Below are 17,042 nucleotides of genomic sequence, written 5' to 3'. Positions count from 1 at the left end.
AATTGAAATTCTTTATAATTCAACCAAGATATTGTTTTTTTGGTAACATTTCAAAAAATCATACGTTTAAACCCAACAAGACGAATCGGTAATCTTTCAAAAGCATGATCATCATCAATCCTTACAATCTTAACTGTTGTTCCACTCTTCATGTTCCTTTCATTCATTCTTGGCTATCCAAACTACTCATTTCCCTCTCTTCTTCAATAACTTTTCCAACCCTAAACAAACTAATCTCACTACCCCAAGGTCCAATCAATTGAACTCCCACTGGCCATTTCTTACCTTTATCTTCTTGAACTTCAATCTTCTCTAAAGGTATCACAAGTGATGGTAATCCAGCAAGACTAGCAGGCACTAATAATTGATCTTGTCCCCAACTTTTCCTAATCTCCTCTCCTTCTTCATTCGAATTACTTTTTTCCAAGTTTAGTTCCGGTGCGATTGATAAGCTTGGAGGAGTTAATAAGATATCAACTTTTTCGGAATTTGATTCAATAGCATCTTCTTGATTGTTCTTCCTAAACACTGAATCAAATTCTTCACAAATCTTGTTTCTTATTCTTTGAGCTTTTAAAAAGTAATTCTCCATGCCACTGTTTAAAAACATCACATTATTGAATTTTACAAAAATATCATCAAGAAATTGTTCTTTGAGGAATTGCTCTTTGAGGTTATTTGGATTGAACGTTACTTACCTGGCTGAAAGAGCATAAGTACCAAGTAAAATTCTTCTTTTTACTTCTTCGCCAAATCCATTTGAACGACTTTCAACAAACATTTTTTCAGATTGATTGCAAGATTCAATCGAAGTGTTACTAGAATCAATTTGATCTATCGAATCACGATATCCTAGATGATTTCAAAAAATCATTCAAATATTAAGACCTAATGGTTCACTTTAATTATTTCTCTTGGTGAAGAATCATTGGGGTACACTTTTTCAATATTGAGATTTTACATACCATAATGTACACCAGAATAACGAGCTAGATTACTACTTGCTTCTGCACTGGCTATTACATAATATGCTCCCAGAGAATAAGAAGTGGAAGGTAATGAAACTGAAACTAATGTAGCCCCTCTTGATTTTAAGGATGATGCAACTTGACGTATTCTTTGAAAAAGTTCAGGTTGTAAATCAGTTGTATAGTATTCCTATAGAAAGAAAATCAAGATTGGATTAGGTTTTTTATGATTCAAGACAAAAGAAAGAAACTATGGAATGATCTTTCTTACAATTGGGATTCCTATTCTAAGATCTGATAAATCTTTGCTGGTGGTTTTTGTTTCTGGATTTGATTTCCACTCAACAGAAGTAGGATCACGTTTATCAAGTCCTACCAAAGATTCTAAAAGAAGCAATTTCAAGAATAAGTTTTGACCTTCACTTTTTTTAAAAGATAGAGAGAATTTCGAGTTGTGAAAGAGCTTACCAAACAGTTTATGAATCAAATCAATCGATTTAGAAAAAAGTCCAACACAATCAAGACTATGAGAATATTGTACCATTCCATAACGAGAAATCGCGCCATAAGATGGTTTTAATCCTACTACTCCACAATAAGCTGCAGGTAATCTAGTCGAACCACCTGTATCAGAGCCAATCGCACTATTTTGATCGAAGAAATAGATATCGTTTCACTTGAATTAGACTTAATTCCGGTCGAGTCTTTTTCCGTTTGGTTTGTGAATCAAGATGGAAAAAATAATGCGAACAGATCAGAAAGTCCTGAAGCAACTGTAACAGCTGATCCACCTGAACTGCCACCTGGACTTCTAAACTTTTGATTATTTGATACTCCATTCGGATTAAGGACTGGACCGAAATGAGAAAATGAACTTGAAGATCTATACATTCCAAAATAATCAAAATTAATCAACAATTATTGAAAAAATGTTATCTTTGAATTAATTTAAAATTTCACTTACCCCATTGAAAATTCATCCATATTAGTTTTTCCTAAGATCTTGATTCCCGATTTTTTCAATAAGCTTACAACAGCTGAATCATAAGCAGGTTTAAAATCTATATTCAAATACAAAGTAGTTTAATCAGTTATCAATTCAAGATCATGATTTCTTTTAGCTCACCTTTTAAGAATTTTGAAGCACATGTATTTGTTTCATCTTTTACAGAAAAAATATCTTTGATTGAGATTGTTAAGCCGTTTAAAGGTTCTGCTTGACTTGAATGAATTGGTGGATCAAATCGTTTGATGAATGCATTATGTGGATTTGAATGTTTGATGAATTGATTGATTTGTAGTTTTGATTGATTTGGTTTAAATGAAATCATTTATTGAAAGGCTCATTCAAGAAAGAAAGAAACCATTTAACTTTCTTGGGTTTGTGGTTGGATTGAGAATTGAATTGAGAAAAGTTTGGCGAAGTCGATCGAATTGCAACTCACAATCATGTCACATATTCACTTAAAGCATATTGACATGTAACTTACACTCATAATATGCTACTAAACAATCAACTCGCAACCTATTGCACGGCAAGCCTCAAATGCAATGAAGCAGAATGAGGCTTCATTCTTGTAAGAAGTCGAGTTGAGCAATTCTTCATCTCAAGAAAATCCACAATATTCATGTTGGAGGGTTCCAGAAATACTTGAATGTATTTTAGTTTGAAGGTCCGCCAACAATTTAAAACAAACTTGTAAGTAGACTTGGTAAACTGCGTGGTTTACTTTATACACAAACAATGAGATCACTATGTCTCAAGACCTCAAAAAATGAACAAGATAAAAAAGTATTGGTGAAAATGATGCATGAAGTAGTTGGAATATTCTAACACAGACCCTGTTCAAGCTACATATACCTCAGTATTTGAATGTAATCAACACTGATATCTATCAGTATCATTGTCCTCATGGACATCACTTTTCTTTTGCTATGTCTTTATACAAACTTATCCTGGAAGTAGTTTCCACAATCACCAAATTCTTCTTTTCCTAATCCTCAACCTCTAAGTGACTGAGAGGTGACTGAGATCAAGTGATGGATTGTTGAACAATGGACTTGATGGGATTACTTCTTCTGGTACACCAAACTTTCCAAGTTTGGATGAAGCTATACTTGTTGCTTGCATGCGCCTACAGAAATGTGTCAAGTTTTCTGATTTGTGTGGTTGTGCTGATAAATTACAACAAATTGGAAACAAGGGAATGAAAAAATATGAGATCTTGCATGATTTTTCAAGTCTTAAGCTGATTGGGTGGTCATCCCATACTTGTTGTACTATATACACAGTTTGACAACCTCATATTTTATTAGCATCAGAATGCAAAGACCAAGGATTCTTATTGATTAGGGAGACCAATCAAACTGGGTGTTGAATCAACTCATGATCAGATATCATTGCAATCTCCTAGTCCTAGAATGTGAGTGTCAGAAATCAAATGTCTTTGTCCTGGTGGAAGGAGGGAAGACATGATTAAAGTGGGGAGTGCCTGGTGGTGATATAATCTCTGGCTGTTCACAAAGCTCAGCCGCAAAAGGCAAAATAATATGCATCACAATATAATATGTTGCTTTCAAAAGGTTCATCAAGATTAATACTCTGGAAGCTATTTGATAGTAACAGAAAGGGTGTTACATAAAGTTTAGTTAATGTAATTGCACCAAAGCTATGAGTTGGTGTGTGTAGTCAATTTTTGGAATGCTTTTGTTACACTGAAAAAAATTACAGAAGGTAATACATATGGTTTACACATCCAGATGAGCCAATATCTGAGCATCTTTGTATGTACACATGATAGCTCCCAATTTACCCATGCTACTGCACATATGTAGTGTGGGTGCTGTGGATCAGGTGTGCAGTGATCAATGCTTTATCACCAATTCTTCTTCTAATCATTTTCCCGTGCTCAATTGAAGCCAAGTTGTTATGTTTGCAATGCACTGTCCCAATACATGCCAGTTGTGGACCAAAATTTGGTTTCTGACATTTTCTGCATTGTGGTTGTAAAAATATGAAAAAAGATGCAAGATGATTGGAATACACCACAGAAATCAACCATTATTTTTTCATATTTTTCTATGTTTTCTCAATTTTCTAAACTGAGCGGTAAATTTTCAATTTGGCATAGTGTAACACAGGCATGATCAATCTTAATTTCTACATTGAGGGAAAATGAAAGACAAAAGCTGTGTAGCACCCCATTGATTTGGGTCCTTGCAAGTCAACTTATGGTGTATTACAGTCTGTCGTGTCTGTCAATTTTATAAACTACAATCAACTAGAAGTGATTATGTTTAAATCTTCATTGAGTAAGGGTACTCAAAGTAAGTATGTACGTGTACATACTTTTTGCTATATACTTTTTTTGGCGGGGAAGGCGAGGCCAAAAGTATATTTTTTTTCTTTGTCCCCGCCAAAAAAAGTATGTAGCGAAAAGTATGTAGCGCTACATACTTTGCTTTGAGTACCCTTAGTGTAAAGTGATTGCTCAGGACCCAGGAATGCGCCTGTTGAGGTATGTAATGTAAATTCCGACCTTTGAGGGTGTCACCCTGGTCAGATCCCAAAAAAATCCGGATTCCAACCTCCCACATTACAAACATACCTCACCATACGATTCCAAATATCGGGCCGCCCGAGATCGGGCCATACCCGGCCCCGGTCACGCACCAGCGCGGGACTGGCTTACTACCAGCCAGGTTTGCCGGTTCTCGGAAGCCTAGACAAGCATGTCAAACGGTTCTTATTGCGCAAAAACGTTTTCATTACCAATGTGTAATTGAATAAAGAATATTTTTGATAAAGAGCGTGATTGGACAAAGAATGTGATTTAAAAAAAGAGCGCGATTTGTAAAGATGTCATAAAAGAAGAAAGGAAAAAACAAAAACGACACTATTCATCTTGTTCATGAGCCGTTGACTTCTTTTGTTTTTTCTTTATTGTCGTTTTGTACAAGCTTGTCAATATCAATTTTTTGTAACATATTGCGGATGACCTGAGGGATCAAATAACATCCCTCTAAAACCAACGCGAAGTTCGAGCCATCAGAGGGCTTGAAGAGATAAAGGATGTCCGGGGCGTCCAGAAGAGCATACGTCCAAGTGTCTGGAGCAGATGGTTGAGTGGACATGGCAACTGGGTAGACTGGAGTATAATGTAATACTTGTACACCAATGTGTGATAACTTTTTCCTTGATGGAGCGCTTGTAACAAAGGCATGTTTTCCGGCCACGTGCTCATAGACGACTATTGTACTTGCAAGATGCAATTTCTGATACCCATAAAATATCAGAAATTGGTTACATTTTAGAGCAAAAGGAAAAACATACATTGTTTTTTATGGCAATGAGAAATTTACCCGGCTCTATTGGGTTTTCAACTCCAATAGAACCCCCATCAAACCACTGTTGCATATCCAAAGCGTTATCTGTGGTGGTGTTTGTGATAATACCCGCCAAATTGATCTTCACGTGCATGTTCCATCGATGTCGACGTGCAGCACCAGCTGGAGTTCCTGAAAAATTCTTCATGAAAACTGCTATTGCCTTAGAGCAAACACTAGGCTTCATGCCACCGTCCTTGGTAGTTGATTTGAGCTCAACTTGTAGGTGATCTGTATTGATCAGCATTCGATCATTGCCTTTATTTTTGGAAACTTGACTATCGTGCCGTTTTCGTAGCTCAATCACGTTCTTGATGTGCAGTTTGTTGCCGTCTATCAAGCTCAACAGAGCATCTTCACCCGAAGTCTCAACACGAGCTTTGAGCGGGTGAGGCTCATCTGTTTTGTGAGAGACAAGTCAGTTTAGTCTTAGACTCAACATCACATGCTAAGCTAAACAGTACATACCGCTAGAGTTGAGGAGGTTTGAGATTGACATCGCAGATTTTTGAACCATCTTGCTCTCAAGAGTGTCGGGTATTTGATTGAGCAATACATCGAGAGAGTTCTGCTCTTTTGTTAACATAGCTGCGGCTTCAAAAGCCTCATCCTCAGGAAATTCACCAAATTTGCAGCTATAGTTGATTTCGTAGTCTTTGGAAATGCTAGTCAAAATATCTGCAATTTACAAACATTAATCATTCTCGTAATTCAGATGGAAATATACTGTTTTTATTTACCTGGCAATTGCGCTTGGACTGTATCTACAGTTGATCGAAGAACGTCTTCTACATCATCCAAACCATCAAGATCGGTCGCTAAGAGCACGTTGCTTAGCAGCGGCAAGATCTTCTGAGATCTCGTTATTGGATGGAAAATCACGCAGGTGGTTGAGGTTTTTGAAGTTATCCTCATGAAAAGAAATCTGGTACCCTGAATGTAGGTGTTCTGATGGGGGTATTTTCATCCTGCCACTCATGATACTTTTGACAACAGCGATGATTTTTGGCATCATTAGACAAGCATCAAGAACACTGAAGTTTGGTGAGATAACTCTCATCCACCCAAAGATATGTTTGCAGGCTTCAGTTCCATGTTTCCATGGACAGAACGGAAAATCAGTGTAGTACTCCCGATGCAAGATAATCAGTGCCAGAAGAGATTCGGCAAGACTCGAGAATATCTTGAAACTTGCATGAGAGATGCCGTTGAGGTGGAAACTCATCAAGCCGTTTGTTTCTTTCTGACGCTTGAGAAGGTGCGCCTTCCACATCCGTAAGAAAAACCCTGCTGTCCATACAGCCCTAATTCGCTCACGATGTCCCATTGTTTTATTCAACCACGCATCACAAAGCTCACCAATAATATACAAGTATATCGTTAATCCAGAACAATCGGGTTGAGCTAGCGTGATGGCAACTGTTTGAGAACAGAAAGTCCTCAATGCACGTCCATTGTCTTGTTTATCACAGTCAAACACATCCTTAGCAAGCAGTGGGCTGTTTGGTGTTTGTAGAACCTGAGACAAATCTTGAAGCGAGACCACAAACTTTCCTAAAGTGATTAAGCGTGAACCTGATAGTAATTGGTTCGCGCCGGTCTTCCTAGCGTGCTTAGGGTCTTGTAAGGTTACAATTGGGCGAGGTGGATTTCCAAAAAGTGGGACTTTAATGTGGACATCGAGATTATTGTTTGAATATTGCAAGAATCGAGTTGACATTTGATTCAGTTTTGCCTGTGCAGCCAGTTCATTGGCAGCTCCGTCTGCTCCAATTGACAGCACATTGATTCCTGAAGTTCGACTCATCTGGATCACATTATCATGAAGAATTGCAATGTCGTCTCCTCCTTTGTTTTACTAGCCAACAATGCAACAACTAGAGTTGGTATGTTGGGGAGAGGAACTTGAATCGTGTAAGCTCGTATCTAGTTGTTAATTAAGACACATCATGGCTCAGTGGACACAATCGGCCATGCAAATCATACAAAATACTTACTTTAGAACATAAATTATTTTCTTTCTTGATGTTTTCAAGCAAACCTTGAAGTTCATCTGGGTCATTGAAAGGTATGTCGCCTCCCTGGGCGCCAACAATGAAACCACAATGGTGACGAAGAGTTTGGACACACACAGTCTGATCTGAGCCGACTGCAACAGGACCGTAATATCCAAGCTCAGAGAGAATTGCACCTGCGCGATCAAAATTTCCTTGAGCCATTTCGTCTTCTATCTCGGTCTTGCTCTTTGCCCGATCCAGCCGTTGGTGTTTTACCACCAAAGTTCTTCGTGACCAGCTTCAGAGCGCTCTTGCTCATCGCACCCAGAGTTGTGAGGCAATCATTAAGATGAGCATTGATCCGCATACCCCGGAGAGATTTCCCTGCCTTCTCACGCTCGGCACGGATAGCACATCCCATGATCATCCCTTTGACGGCTTCTTGGTTTTTGAAGATTCCCCTTCTAGCCATGATTGCTAGGTGTTCGAGGAAATCACCAAAATCGCCACCAGTTGAAGATTCGAGAGATTTGTCAAGAGTTTTGAGGTCTAAGAACTTTCTCAGTAGAGCATTGTATTTATTGGCGACCAAAAGATAGTTGGGTGTAAATTTTAATTTGTCGCCCACGGCATATTTGTGATTGACAGCTCGAACTAAGCTGCCTTCTTCTTTCACCTCCAGGCATGAATCACATGGCCGCACAGGGTCATCTTTGTGGCGTTTGAAAGTCTGTTCACATTTTTTCGAGTAGATCACATTTTGTTTGCCATGTCGCTTAACCTCCCAAATCGCCCGTGCATCCATTGCTGCAAGAAGCTGGGCCTTTTGTGATTTGTTGACATCGTTCTCAGTGACAGTGGGTCCAAAGAGTTCTTTACAAACATCGTGCCGATTAACGCCCCGATAAACGCTACAGGTGCTATCCATAAACTGAGAAATGGTCTGCTCGGCTCGGGGTCTAGACCAGGTTTCATCTGTAAGACCTGGACAGATGGTTTCAATAATATTCTTGTTGACAGGTTGGAGAGCTGGGTCCTTGACAAAGTACGAGCTCAAGAGCTTGTTCGTTCGTAAACTGGATGTTGCACTTTTACACAAACCTGATGATACAAAAATACTGAACACGTCAGCACAGGTTTCAAAATTATTTAGGATGTGTGATAAAATTACTAACCACTCGACCAGTGCGCTTGTGCACCTTCAATTCGCCCTTGATGAAGCGTAACTGGTGCTGCACCACAGTGACAGCTGAATGCCTTACCCTTTGGGTGTCGTTCAACCTTACAACATATGCAAGGCTTGTTCGGTGCTGATAGAGGGCATAGTGTGATTACGTCTTTTCTTTTTGATTCTTTGGGTTTTTTGTTTTTTTTACTCAGGTTGTTGCTTTTGACATATACAATTTCCTCGTCTTCGGATGAGATCAGGATGGTGGTACTGGCGAGTGTATTGTGTCGTTTGGGAGGAGGCTTAGGCTCCTTGGCGACTGCGACATTGGGATCAGGTGTGGGGTTCAATACCATTTGGTTCAGATTGAGGAGTATCAGCTGGAAGAGGTTTTCCGAGTGCTGATAGACATAATACTTGTTTCAGCGGACCTAATTTTGTTTGTAGGATTGGAAAGAAAATAAAACAAGAAAGTCTTACCCTTGACTTTTGTACAAATTCTCTCAAATTTAAACTTGATCATCAAGTCAGATCCAAGTCAAAATGACCTTTCTTCTGGATGTTTTGTGCCTTGTCCTCCGGCGAATACCAGGTGGGATGCTCGCGCGCCTTGTTGACCCATTCAATTACCAAAAGCATGCCATCAGGTCCCTTTCGGATGTTTTCATGACTGTTTTCAGAACCAAAGAGTCCGTCAAGTTCCTTATTGACACTCATCCAAATTCCTTCGTCCACATCCTCGGCGGGTAAATATGGTGGATTAGAAAACTTCTTGTAAATATTATCCATGCATGTAGCCGTGGCGATCATTGGACATTCTTCAACAAGGCGCAAGGCCTCTTTCATGACATCATTGAGGAGAGGCATGATTGTGTAGGTGATCTTGCAGAGTTTAAATGAATTGAACTGGGTGGTGTAGTGCGTGCTGTGTGTTGTAGACTTCTGTGTGGTAGTCTGTAGTGGTATGTACTATGTAGTTTTTTGGAGTGGTGCGAGGGCAATGGGAAAACACTGATTCTGATGTTCCAGGATGTTCGTGTGATTCTCAAGTGACATCTCTTTTTCACATCCTTTTTTTTGTTATGCAATCCGCATAGCCAGACCTAGCCCTAACCCAGTTCTTTTAAACAAAATCACAGCTGTATTCCGACCTTTTACATTACAAACATTGTGGCCAGGATGTCAGATTCCAACCATTTTCGACACAAACCTAGGTAAAATCCGGCCCCAAATCCCGACCTTTCACATTACATACCTCAACAGGCGCATTCCTGGGTCCTGATTGCTCTGCTAGTCTTGAGGAACCTATGGAATAGCCAAGAGATATACAAAGTCACTGATGGTGTTGATCAAAACTTCATACTTATCATCATTGAGAAATTGGACTTAGATAAAGAATTGTCATAAATGATATCATCAAGTAAAAGACTGACTTGTAGAAAGTGTCTTAAACATAGTAAAATACAAAAAGGGATGAAATATCAAAGAGAATCAGAGTAAAGATTTAAAAACTCAATTTTCACCTTCAAGTCACTAACACAGGGCAATGTAGTATTTTTCCCAAGTGAAAAATGATTGACCTGAATGACAAACAAAATTGAAAAAGGTGGAATTCTGCATTCATTTTGCATGTATTAACGCTGCATTTTTAATCATTTTTGACATTAATTTTATTCATCTTGCATAGTGGAAAAATACTACATCTCCACAGTATAAGGCCGTGTTCACTTATGGAAATTCTGACCAGAAATCACATTGTGTGAATTTTTTAATGCAAAAATGAAACATGCTCCACCAGATAGAACCTTCAAATTTTGTAAATGTGATTTCTCCCCAGAAATTGCTCAAGTGAACGTGTCATAACTCTCAACTAAAAATAAATGATGGTGATCAAACCATTTCAAATTCAAACCCTGCAAAAACTTCTATACAACACTTCTTTTCTCTTTCTTTCTGCGTTCATTTCATTCATATATAAATATAATGATCATTTTTCAATTTCTTCAAAAACCTTTTAAATATTGAAAAAAACAAACTTTTAAACTACTCTTTTACAATCTCCATTCTTAATCTCTTTTTCTCTTTTCATTTTCCAATCAGCTAGAATTCCTACACTCTTTTCTTCTTTTTGCTTTTCACTGTCTTCAATCTTTTGGGGTGGTATTGTTGATAATGGTATTGTTGATGTTGATAGAGAAGATGTTGAAGATTTTAAAGGAATCTTTGTTTCAGTAGAAGTGGTCAGCGAGTTTGATGATGGTGATGATGATGAGTTTTGAGAAGTGATTCCTGTGACTGTTCCAGAACTACCTGAAGTCGATCTAGGTACTGCAAATCGAGCCTTACTAACGCTAGTTTCCTGCGTTTTCTCAGTAGGCTTTTGACTTCGTTCAACATAAGCCTTTAGCCTTTGTTCAATAAACGATAATCTTTCCTTGGCATCTTCAACTCCTCTCTCAATCACATCTTCCTGCTTAGCATCAACTCCGATAATCTCATTCCAATGTTTTCCATTCAAAAGCTCTTTGACTTCATCTTTAATCTTTCGAGGTAATCCAATTCCTTCATAAGTCAGACTAGTATAGAGTTGTACCAAACTTGCACCTGCTTTTGCAAAATCAATCGCATCTTGTCCATTTGAGATTCCGCCACATCCTATCAATGGTACTTTTCCTTCTGTTGTTGTGTAGATTGTTGAAAGGGCTCGGATTGCAAGTGGTTTGAGAGGCGGACCTGAGAGTCCACCAACCTCGTTTACGGACAAGTCTGGACAATGGGTAAGAGAATGGGCAGATCAGTTCCGATCTGTAACACCAATCTGTCCCGTTCGGATCATGTGACGATGGTGTGAAATACGTACCTGAACCGGCTTGAGGAGGACGGGCAATGGTAGTATTGCTGACAATGATACCATCAATACCAGCCTCACGTGCTGCCTCACCCACATCGACTAACTCTTGGTAACTAAGATCGGGAGCTACTTTGACTAAAAGAGCTGGTCGGACCTTTTTGCCTTCCTTAGTCGAGGCTAATCCATCCCGAGACTTGACAATCTCGAACAAAAGTTGTTGAAAGATTGACTTGGATTGTAAACTTCTGAGACCGGGGGTGTTAGGAGATGAGACATTGACCACTAATACATCGGCCAATGGTCCAAAACGTTGGATACCAATGGTGAAATCTTCAATCGAATCTGGTGCCGACCATTTGTTCTTTCCCAAGTTGACTCCCAGTACTTTCCCGTCCCTCAAACTACGAGGTAGATCAAGATCATCGACCAATGCGCAAAGTCGATCATCCAACGGTACTACCTCAGTCTCGAGAATCTGAGGAAGTGGATATACGGATGTGAGAGTCTCGGCTGAGAGTGGTGTGGTGAGTGATCGGATAGGTTGAGCTTGTGCATAGTTATTCAGTAAGACTGTAGGAGCTAGATATCGATGTTGCTCCAGGTATTCAAGCAAACGAGAGCGGAGTTTGGTGAGTACTGTAAGATGTCCCTCGGAGTTGAATCCGTATCGGTTGATAACTGAATTGGTAGAGGGTAGGCGGAACATCCTAGGCTTCGGATTTCCTGCCTGGAAAACTCTCAAGGTTCGTTGCATAGAATTCATCAGTTCGATCGAATATGGAGCAGTTGGCTAAATAGAACGAGATCCATCAAGATCTCACCTGTGGCTCCGGTGTTACTGAGCCGACTTCAACGTAACCAAATCCGATATCGAACAAGCCATCGATCGCATCTGCATTTTTATCAAATCCAGCCGCAATACCAATCGGATTAGAAAACTTGTTCCCCCATAGCTACTCATAAAACAAATACATTCAAGATAGATGACAAATTCCCGGTAATCAATCCAGTGAAAAAACAATCAGCATCGAATCAAATTCTTCAAAATTTAAAACCCATACTACTCACCTCTACTGCTAACTGATCACCATCGACTCCTCTATCCTGAATCAAATGATGAGCTCCAATAAATTTCAAAAGTCTGATAGCCAATTTATGAGATTCCTCAGGATCTTGAGAAGCCAAAGCTTTGATCAAAGGAACCCCAATCCAAGAATGAAGACCAGCTCGAGTATCAGATAAATAAACTGAAGAACCAAGAAGTGCAATGAGTAATCCGGTAATCTTGGAGAAATTCATTAATCGAGTTGTAATTGGAGTAGGAGGGCTGGGTCGAGTGAAGAAAGGACGAATGGCTGGATTGAAACCATGTCGGAGATTTGAGGGTGGACGAAATGAGTTGATATGAATTGACCTTCTCATCTTGATAGGAATGAAAGAGTTCGAAGTCTTGAAGTCAGCCGAAAGGAAAGGATGAGATCGGAAACCAACTTCCTTGCGTCACACAAATTGAATTACCACAAGGTTCACGCTACAGTGCACGCACCAGACTGCCAAACTGAAGCAAGCGAGCAGATGCTCAACCTCGGGCATGCGCCATAGACATGTACCTGTCTTCTCCACTTCACGAGCAGCGCCAAAAGCTGCCATGAAATGAAATGCATCAGACAAGATCAGATATCATTTCAGGGATACAAGTGCTGTGTTCAACAATGTCAGACTCCTGGTATAAAAAACTGCACAAATTAACAACCTCACCAAAGGCTATACATACAGTGTATATATAGCAACAGTCTGGGAAGTCTTTCTGTAGCCTATACTATATAGGCATTTGTTGAAATGCCACCTCTGAAAAGGCACAGTGAGCTTGAATTCTTGAAAAACAGGGAGATCAGCTATTTTTGCAGTCAGAAATCTGACATCACAAAAATTTGAATAGATTGGGAGGAGTTGGGACAAAATTCAACTCATTCATCTTTACAGTCTCCCCTTCTGATTCCAAGATGTGAACACAATGGTGTTTTGAGCACTAATTGTTTAGCACTGCCCTCTGTTTGTTTGCTAGGTATGTAGGAGGACCTGAACCGGTTGCTTCAATCTCAATTTTCACATCAAACTTGATAAAAGATTCAAGCAGTGGGAAACTTCAAAACAAGCACTAGAAGACCTTTGCTTGAGATCACTAATAAATTTTCGCCATTCAATTTCCTTGGTAATCAAGTGCAGAGAAAGTCTTCCAAAATCAAAAGAAAGAAATATTGACCAACTCCTTGTAGTTGTTCACACCAAAACATATCTCACCATTCACACCAGGACAAACTGCAGGGTCGGTTGGCAATGTTGTGGGTTTAGAAAGTTTGTTTGTGTGGATTGATTCCAGACCAGTTGGTTCATGTTCCTCTGAGTGGCCAACAGATTTGGGATGACCCACTACAAATAAAACTTGTAAAAAGAGTCCAGGAAAAATTTATGATCTCATGATGACTAGAGGTGGGATGTGCATGTGCAAACAACTTGGATTGATTGACTTTAAAAAGTAAAAGGTATTGGAAATTAAATGGAAGTTTCAATTTTCAAAAAAGAAGGTCATTAACTTGAGTGAAGTCAAGAAACATCAGACTTTTATTGTGAAATTACCAAACTCCCATCTAATTTCCTATACCTTACTTTTCTAAAATCACTCAATCCAAACTATTTGCACTTACGCATCCCACCTCTAGTCATCATGAGATCATTAATTCATTCTTGGACACTTCTTACAAGTTTTATTTGTAATGGGTTATCCCAAATCCATCCACCACTTAGACTCAGAGGACCATCAATCAACTGGCCTGACTCTGGAATCAATTCACACAAACCAACTTTCCAAGCGCACAACATTGCCAAGCAAGCCTGCAGTTTGTCCTGGTGTGAACAGTGAGAAGAATTTGATGTTGAATAACTTGTTACAATCATTCAGACCAAATTCTTTATAGAGTACACTAGGAAAAACTGTAGGGTTGCTTGGCAATGTTGTGCGCTTGGAAAGTTGGTTTGTGTGAATTGATTCCAGACCAGTCGAGTTGCATCCTTCTACGCAGCCAATGGATTTGGGATAACCAAGTACAAATAATACTTGTAAAAGGAATCCAAGAAAGATTAATGATTTCACGATGACACGAGCTGGGATGAGTATGCTTGAGGAATTACTTTCCAGTTGGGTCGATTTTAGGAGAGCGAAAAGGAGTTGAAAGATGGAAACTATGAGTCAAGAGCTGTCAAGAGCTTCAAGGGGAAAGGACAATAGCTTACTACCTTTGCTAAAAAGGTTGACCGGGTCGACCGCACAAGAGAAGACAAGAAAGGCCAAATTTCGCCGCAGCTTGCAGAATCCAAAATCCACCCGATCACAAATCTTCATACGATCGACATGAACTGCCGCTTTCTGGCTTTGTAATGTCTTGGGATTGATCATAAAGCACATATATCTAGCTCATTATGTTGAAATCAAGCATACAGTCAGTTTTTCTAACTTCACCTGAGCTGTGAACGGAATAGATACTCGTTTTAATCACAGCACAATAAGAACGTTCGGTCGAACGGCATGAAACAGCTGCATTGTGGACTGAAAAGGTTGGCCTGCATGGGTTCGAGGCTGACTCGTACTCTCTCTTTTGCTGAAATTTTGAAATGAGATCAAGTTTTTGATCTTTGATGTGTCAGTGCAATCATTATCCTATGATAACCTCATTTGAGCTCTTGACTGAGCGAGAAAAATGAAAGTTTTTTTTTTCAAAAAAAGACTTGTCCTTTTTTCTATGATTTGGCCAAAATGTAAAAGCACAAAAGGACACACAGGCTCAAACACACTACCAGCGCTTATCACCACTTGAATGTCAATAGCCCACGTGTGCCATGTCAACCACTACACTAGGAAGACTATGGGGAAAGACGGGAATGTGCATAATCGATCTCACTGAACTAAAGCTGGGCTCGGCTGTACGGTCAATCTGGTCATGCCAAGCTCTACATTTTTCGTAGATATAGTTTGCATGAGTCTCAAGACATTACAAAGCCAGAAAGCGGCAGTTCATGTCGATCGTATGAAGATTTGTGATCGGGTGGATTTTGGATTCTGCGAGCTGCGCAGCGGCTTCGCAGCAGGCTGCGGCGAAATTTGGCCTTTCTTGTCTTCTCTTGTGCGGTCGACCCGGTCAACCTTTTTAGCAAAGGTAGTATACAGTCAAACCGGAAAAGCTTGTCACAAATTCCCCGCCAAATTGCTCGAGTTTTGCGGGCAAAATCGGTCAAGCTTTTCCGATTTGACTGTAACAAAATCCATCGAGCCCTATGGAATACGTGTAGACTCATACCGACATATAAACATGACATGGATTCCACATGTAATTTTTTCATGTCATGTTTGGTCAAAATTCATCTCCGAGCCAAAAACCGTCTGACATGACTCATACCGACACACATCGACATGGATTTTTGATTCAAAAAAACCGTGTCGTAACATGAGTCATCTCGTACAACATACCATCCGGGAAGTGCCATACTGACACAACATGACACCAAATGTAAATGTCTCTATAATCAATCCAATTTTTTGAGTACATATTTCCTTTTCATCTTTCATAACACAACAGAATCAAACAAAGCAACAAAATGAATTCACAACCACAAATTGAATTATATTCAATTTAGTAAAGTAGGATTGATGACCAAAGATCAATAAGAAATGATAAAAGCTGTTAAAGAAAGATCAATTCTATAGCCTATCATGTTTCTTGCAGTTCTCTTGATCAATCACTTGTGAGAGCTGATAACTCACAGAATTGCTCATTTTGATACAACAAAAGTAGTCAAATCCATTTCACCTTTTGACTTGTTGAAAAACTTGCTTCCTCTGGCTATGTAAACAATCATCAACTTTAAAATCTCAATGTTTTTATTCAATTCCTTTGAAATTTTCTGAGTAAAACAAAGAAAACAAATTGAATCAAACTGAATACATAGACCAAGAAGTAGAAAAACAGCTACAAGGCCATCTTCAATTGAAGGAAATTTGCTTGAATTGCAATATAATACATGCTAAGATAAAATTGAATATATATCATGATCATTTGAATTATATACCAAATCAAATCTTTTGTTGATTTTTGTACAAGTAATGAAAGAAAAATTACTAAAAAAGGAAAACGAGCCAAGCAAATCTGAACAATTGAACTTTTTGTTCATTAGAAGCAGGATTCAATTTTTCAATTTGATTGTTTTCAACTTTTAAACAATTGATTTTTCATGAGTGATAGTAGTTGTCAAAGGCTTCCTCATTTTTGATGTTCCATTCACAGGTTGAATTGCATTAGCTACAAAAGCGGATTGATTTCTTTTTTTTTTGATTTTTTTGGTAATAGTTCAAGACAGCAACCCACTTTCAGTGTCCATCCCACACTTGGATAATGATGACTAGGGTTGCATAAGGTCTGTGTCGAACCCTACCCACAAGATTCTGGTGCGTGAAGCCAACCCAGTCTTGGGGAGGACAAGTACAGTTAAACCTCAGCAGTGACCATACATCATCATGATCCAAAACCAATTTGATAGAGGAATGGCATTGGTGAGATCAAGTAGTTCCGCATTCAAATAGTGAAGAATGAACATGCAAGATCCAATTCCATCCTCTATCA

The 17,042-nt window shown here is 39.1% G+C and overlaps 4 protein-coding genes across 4 annotated transcripts; all 4 read right to left on the bottom strand.

The window, feature by feature from the left end:
• Window positions 1–235: 235 nt before the first annotated feature.
• On the bottom strand, window positions 236–2,182 carry MELLADRAFT_25365 (uncharacterized protein; the record flags this gene model as incomplete). Its single annotated transcript, XM_007408331.1, has 8 exons — window positions 236–596; window positions 699–818; window positions 962–1,158; window positions 1,240–1,352; window positions 1,437–1,612; window positions 1,720–1,851; window positions 1,933–2,029; window positions 2,095–2,182. Coding segments are annotated over 8 exons (1,284 nt in total), but the record flags the coding sequence as incomplete, so codon positions are not given.
• A 3,620-nt stretch (window positions 2,183–5,802) lies between these two features.
• Window positions 5,803–6,579, bottom strand: MELLADRAFT_84981 (uncharacterized protein; the record flags this gene model as incomplete). The annotated part of the gene is made up of 3 exons (XM_007408330.1): window positions 5,803–6,032; window positions 6,095–6,213; window positions 6,287–6,579. 3 exons carry the CDS (start codon window positions 6,577–6,579, stop codon window positions 5,803–5,805), a joined length of 642 nt encoding a protein of 213 aa, XP_007408392.1.
• Window positions 6,580–7,553: 974 nt separating this feature from the next.
• MELLADRAFT_84980 (uncharacterized protein) lies at window positions 7,554–9,386 on the bottom strand (the record flags this gene model as incomplete). Its single annotated transcript, XM_007408329.1, has 4 exons — window positions 7,554–8,452; window positions 8,527–8,935; window positions 9,000–9,019; window positions 9,068–9,386. 4 exons carry the CDS (start codon window positions 9,384–9,386, stop codon window positions 7,554–7,556), a joined length of 1,647 nt encoding a protein of 548 aa, XP_007408391.1.
• A 1,005-nt stretch (window positions 9,387–10,391) lies between these two features.
• On the bottom strand, window positions 10,392–12,808 carry MELLADRAFT_47830 (uncharacterized protein; the record flags this gene model as incomplete). The annotated part of the gene is made up of 4 exons (XM_007408328.1): window positions 10,392–11,285; window positions 11,380–12,097; window positions 12,192–12,323; window positions 12,439–12,808. The coding sequence occupies 4 exons, from the start codon at window positions 12,790–12,792 to the stop codon at window positions 10,558–10,560; spliced, it is 1,932 nt and encodes a 643-aa protein (XP_007408390.1).
• Between the last annotated feature and the right edge of the window lie 4,234 nt (window positions 12,809–17,042).

The sequence above is a fragment of the Melampsora larici-populina genome (assembly GCF_000204055.1).
Source record: "Melampsora larici-populina 98AG31 unplaced genomic scaffold MELLAscaffold_12, whole genome shotgun sequence".
Taxonomy (NCBI): domain Eukaryota; kingdom Fungi; phylum Basidiomycota; class Pucciniomycetes; order Pucciniales; family Melampsoraceae; genus Melampsora; species Melampsora laricis-populina.
This window is presented reverse-complemented; position numbering and strand designations above follow the sequence as displayed.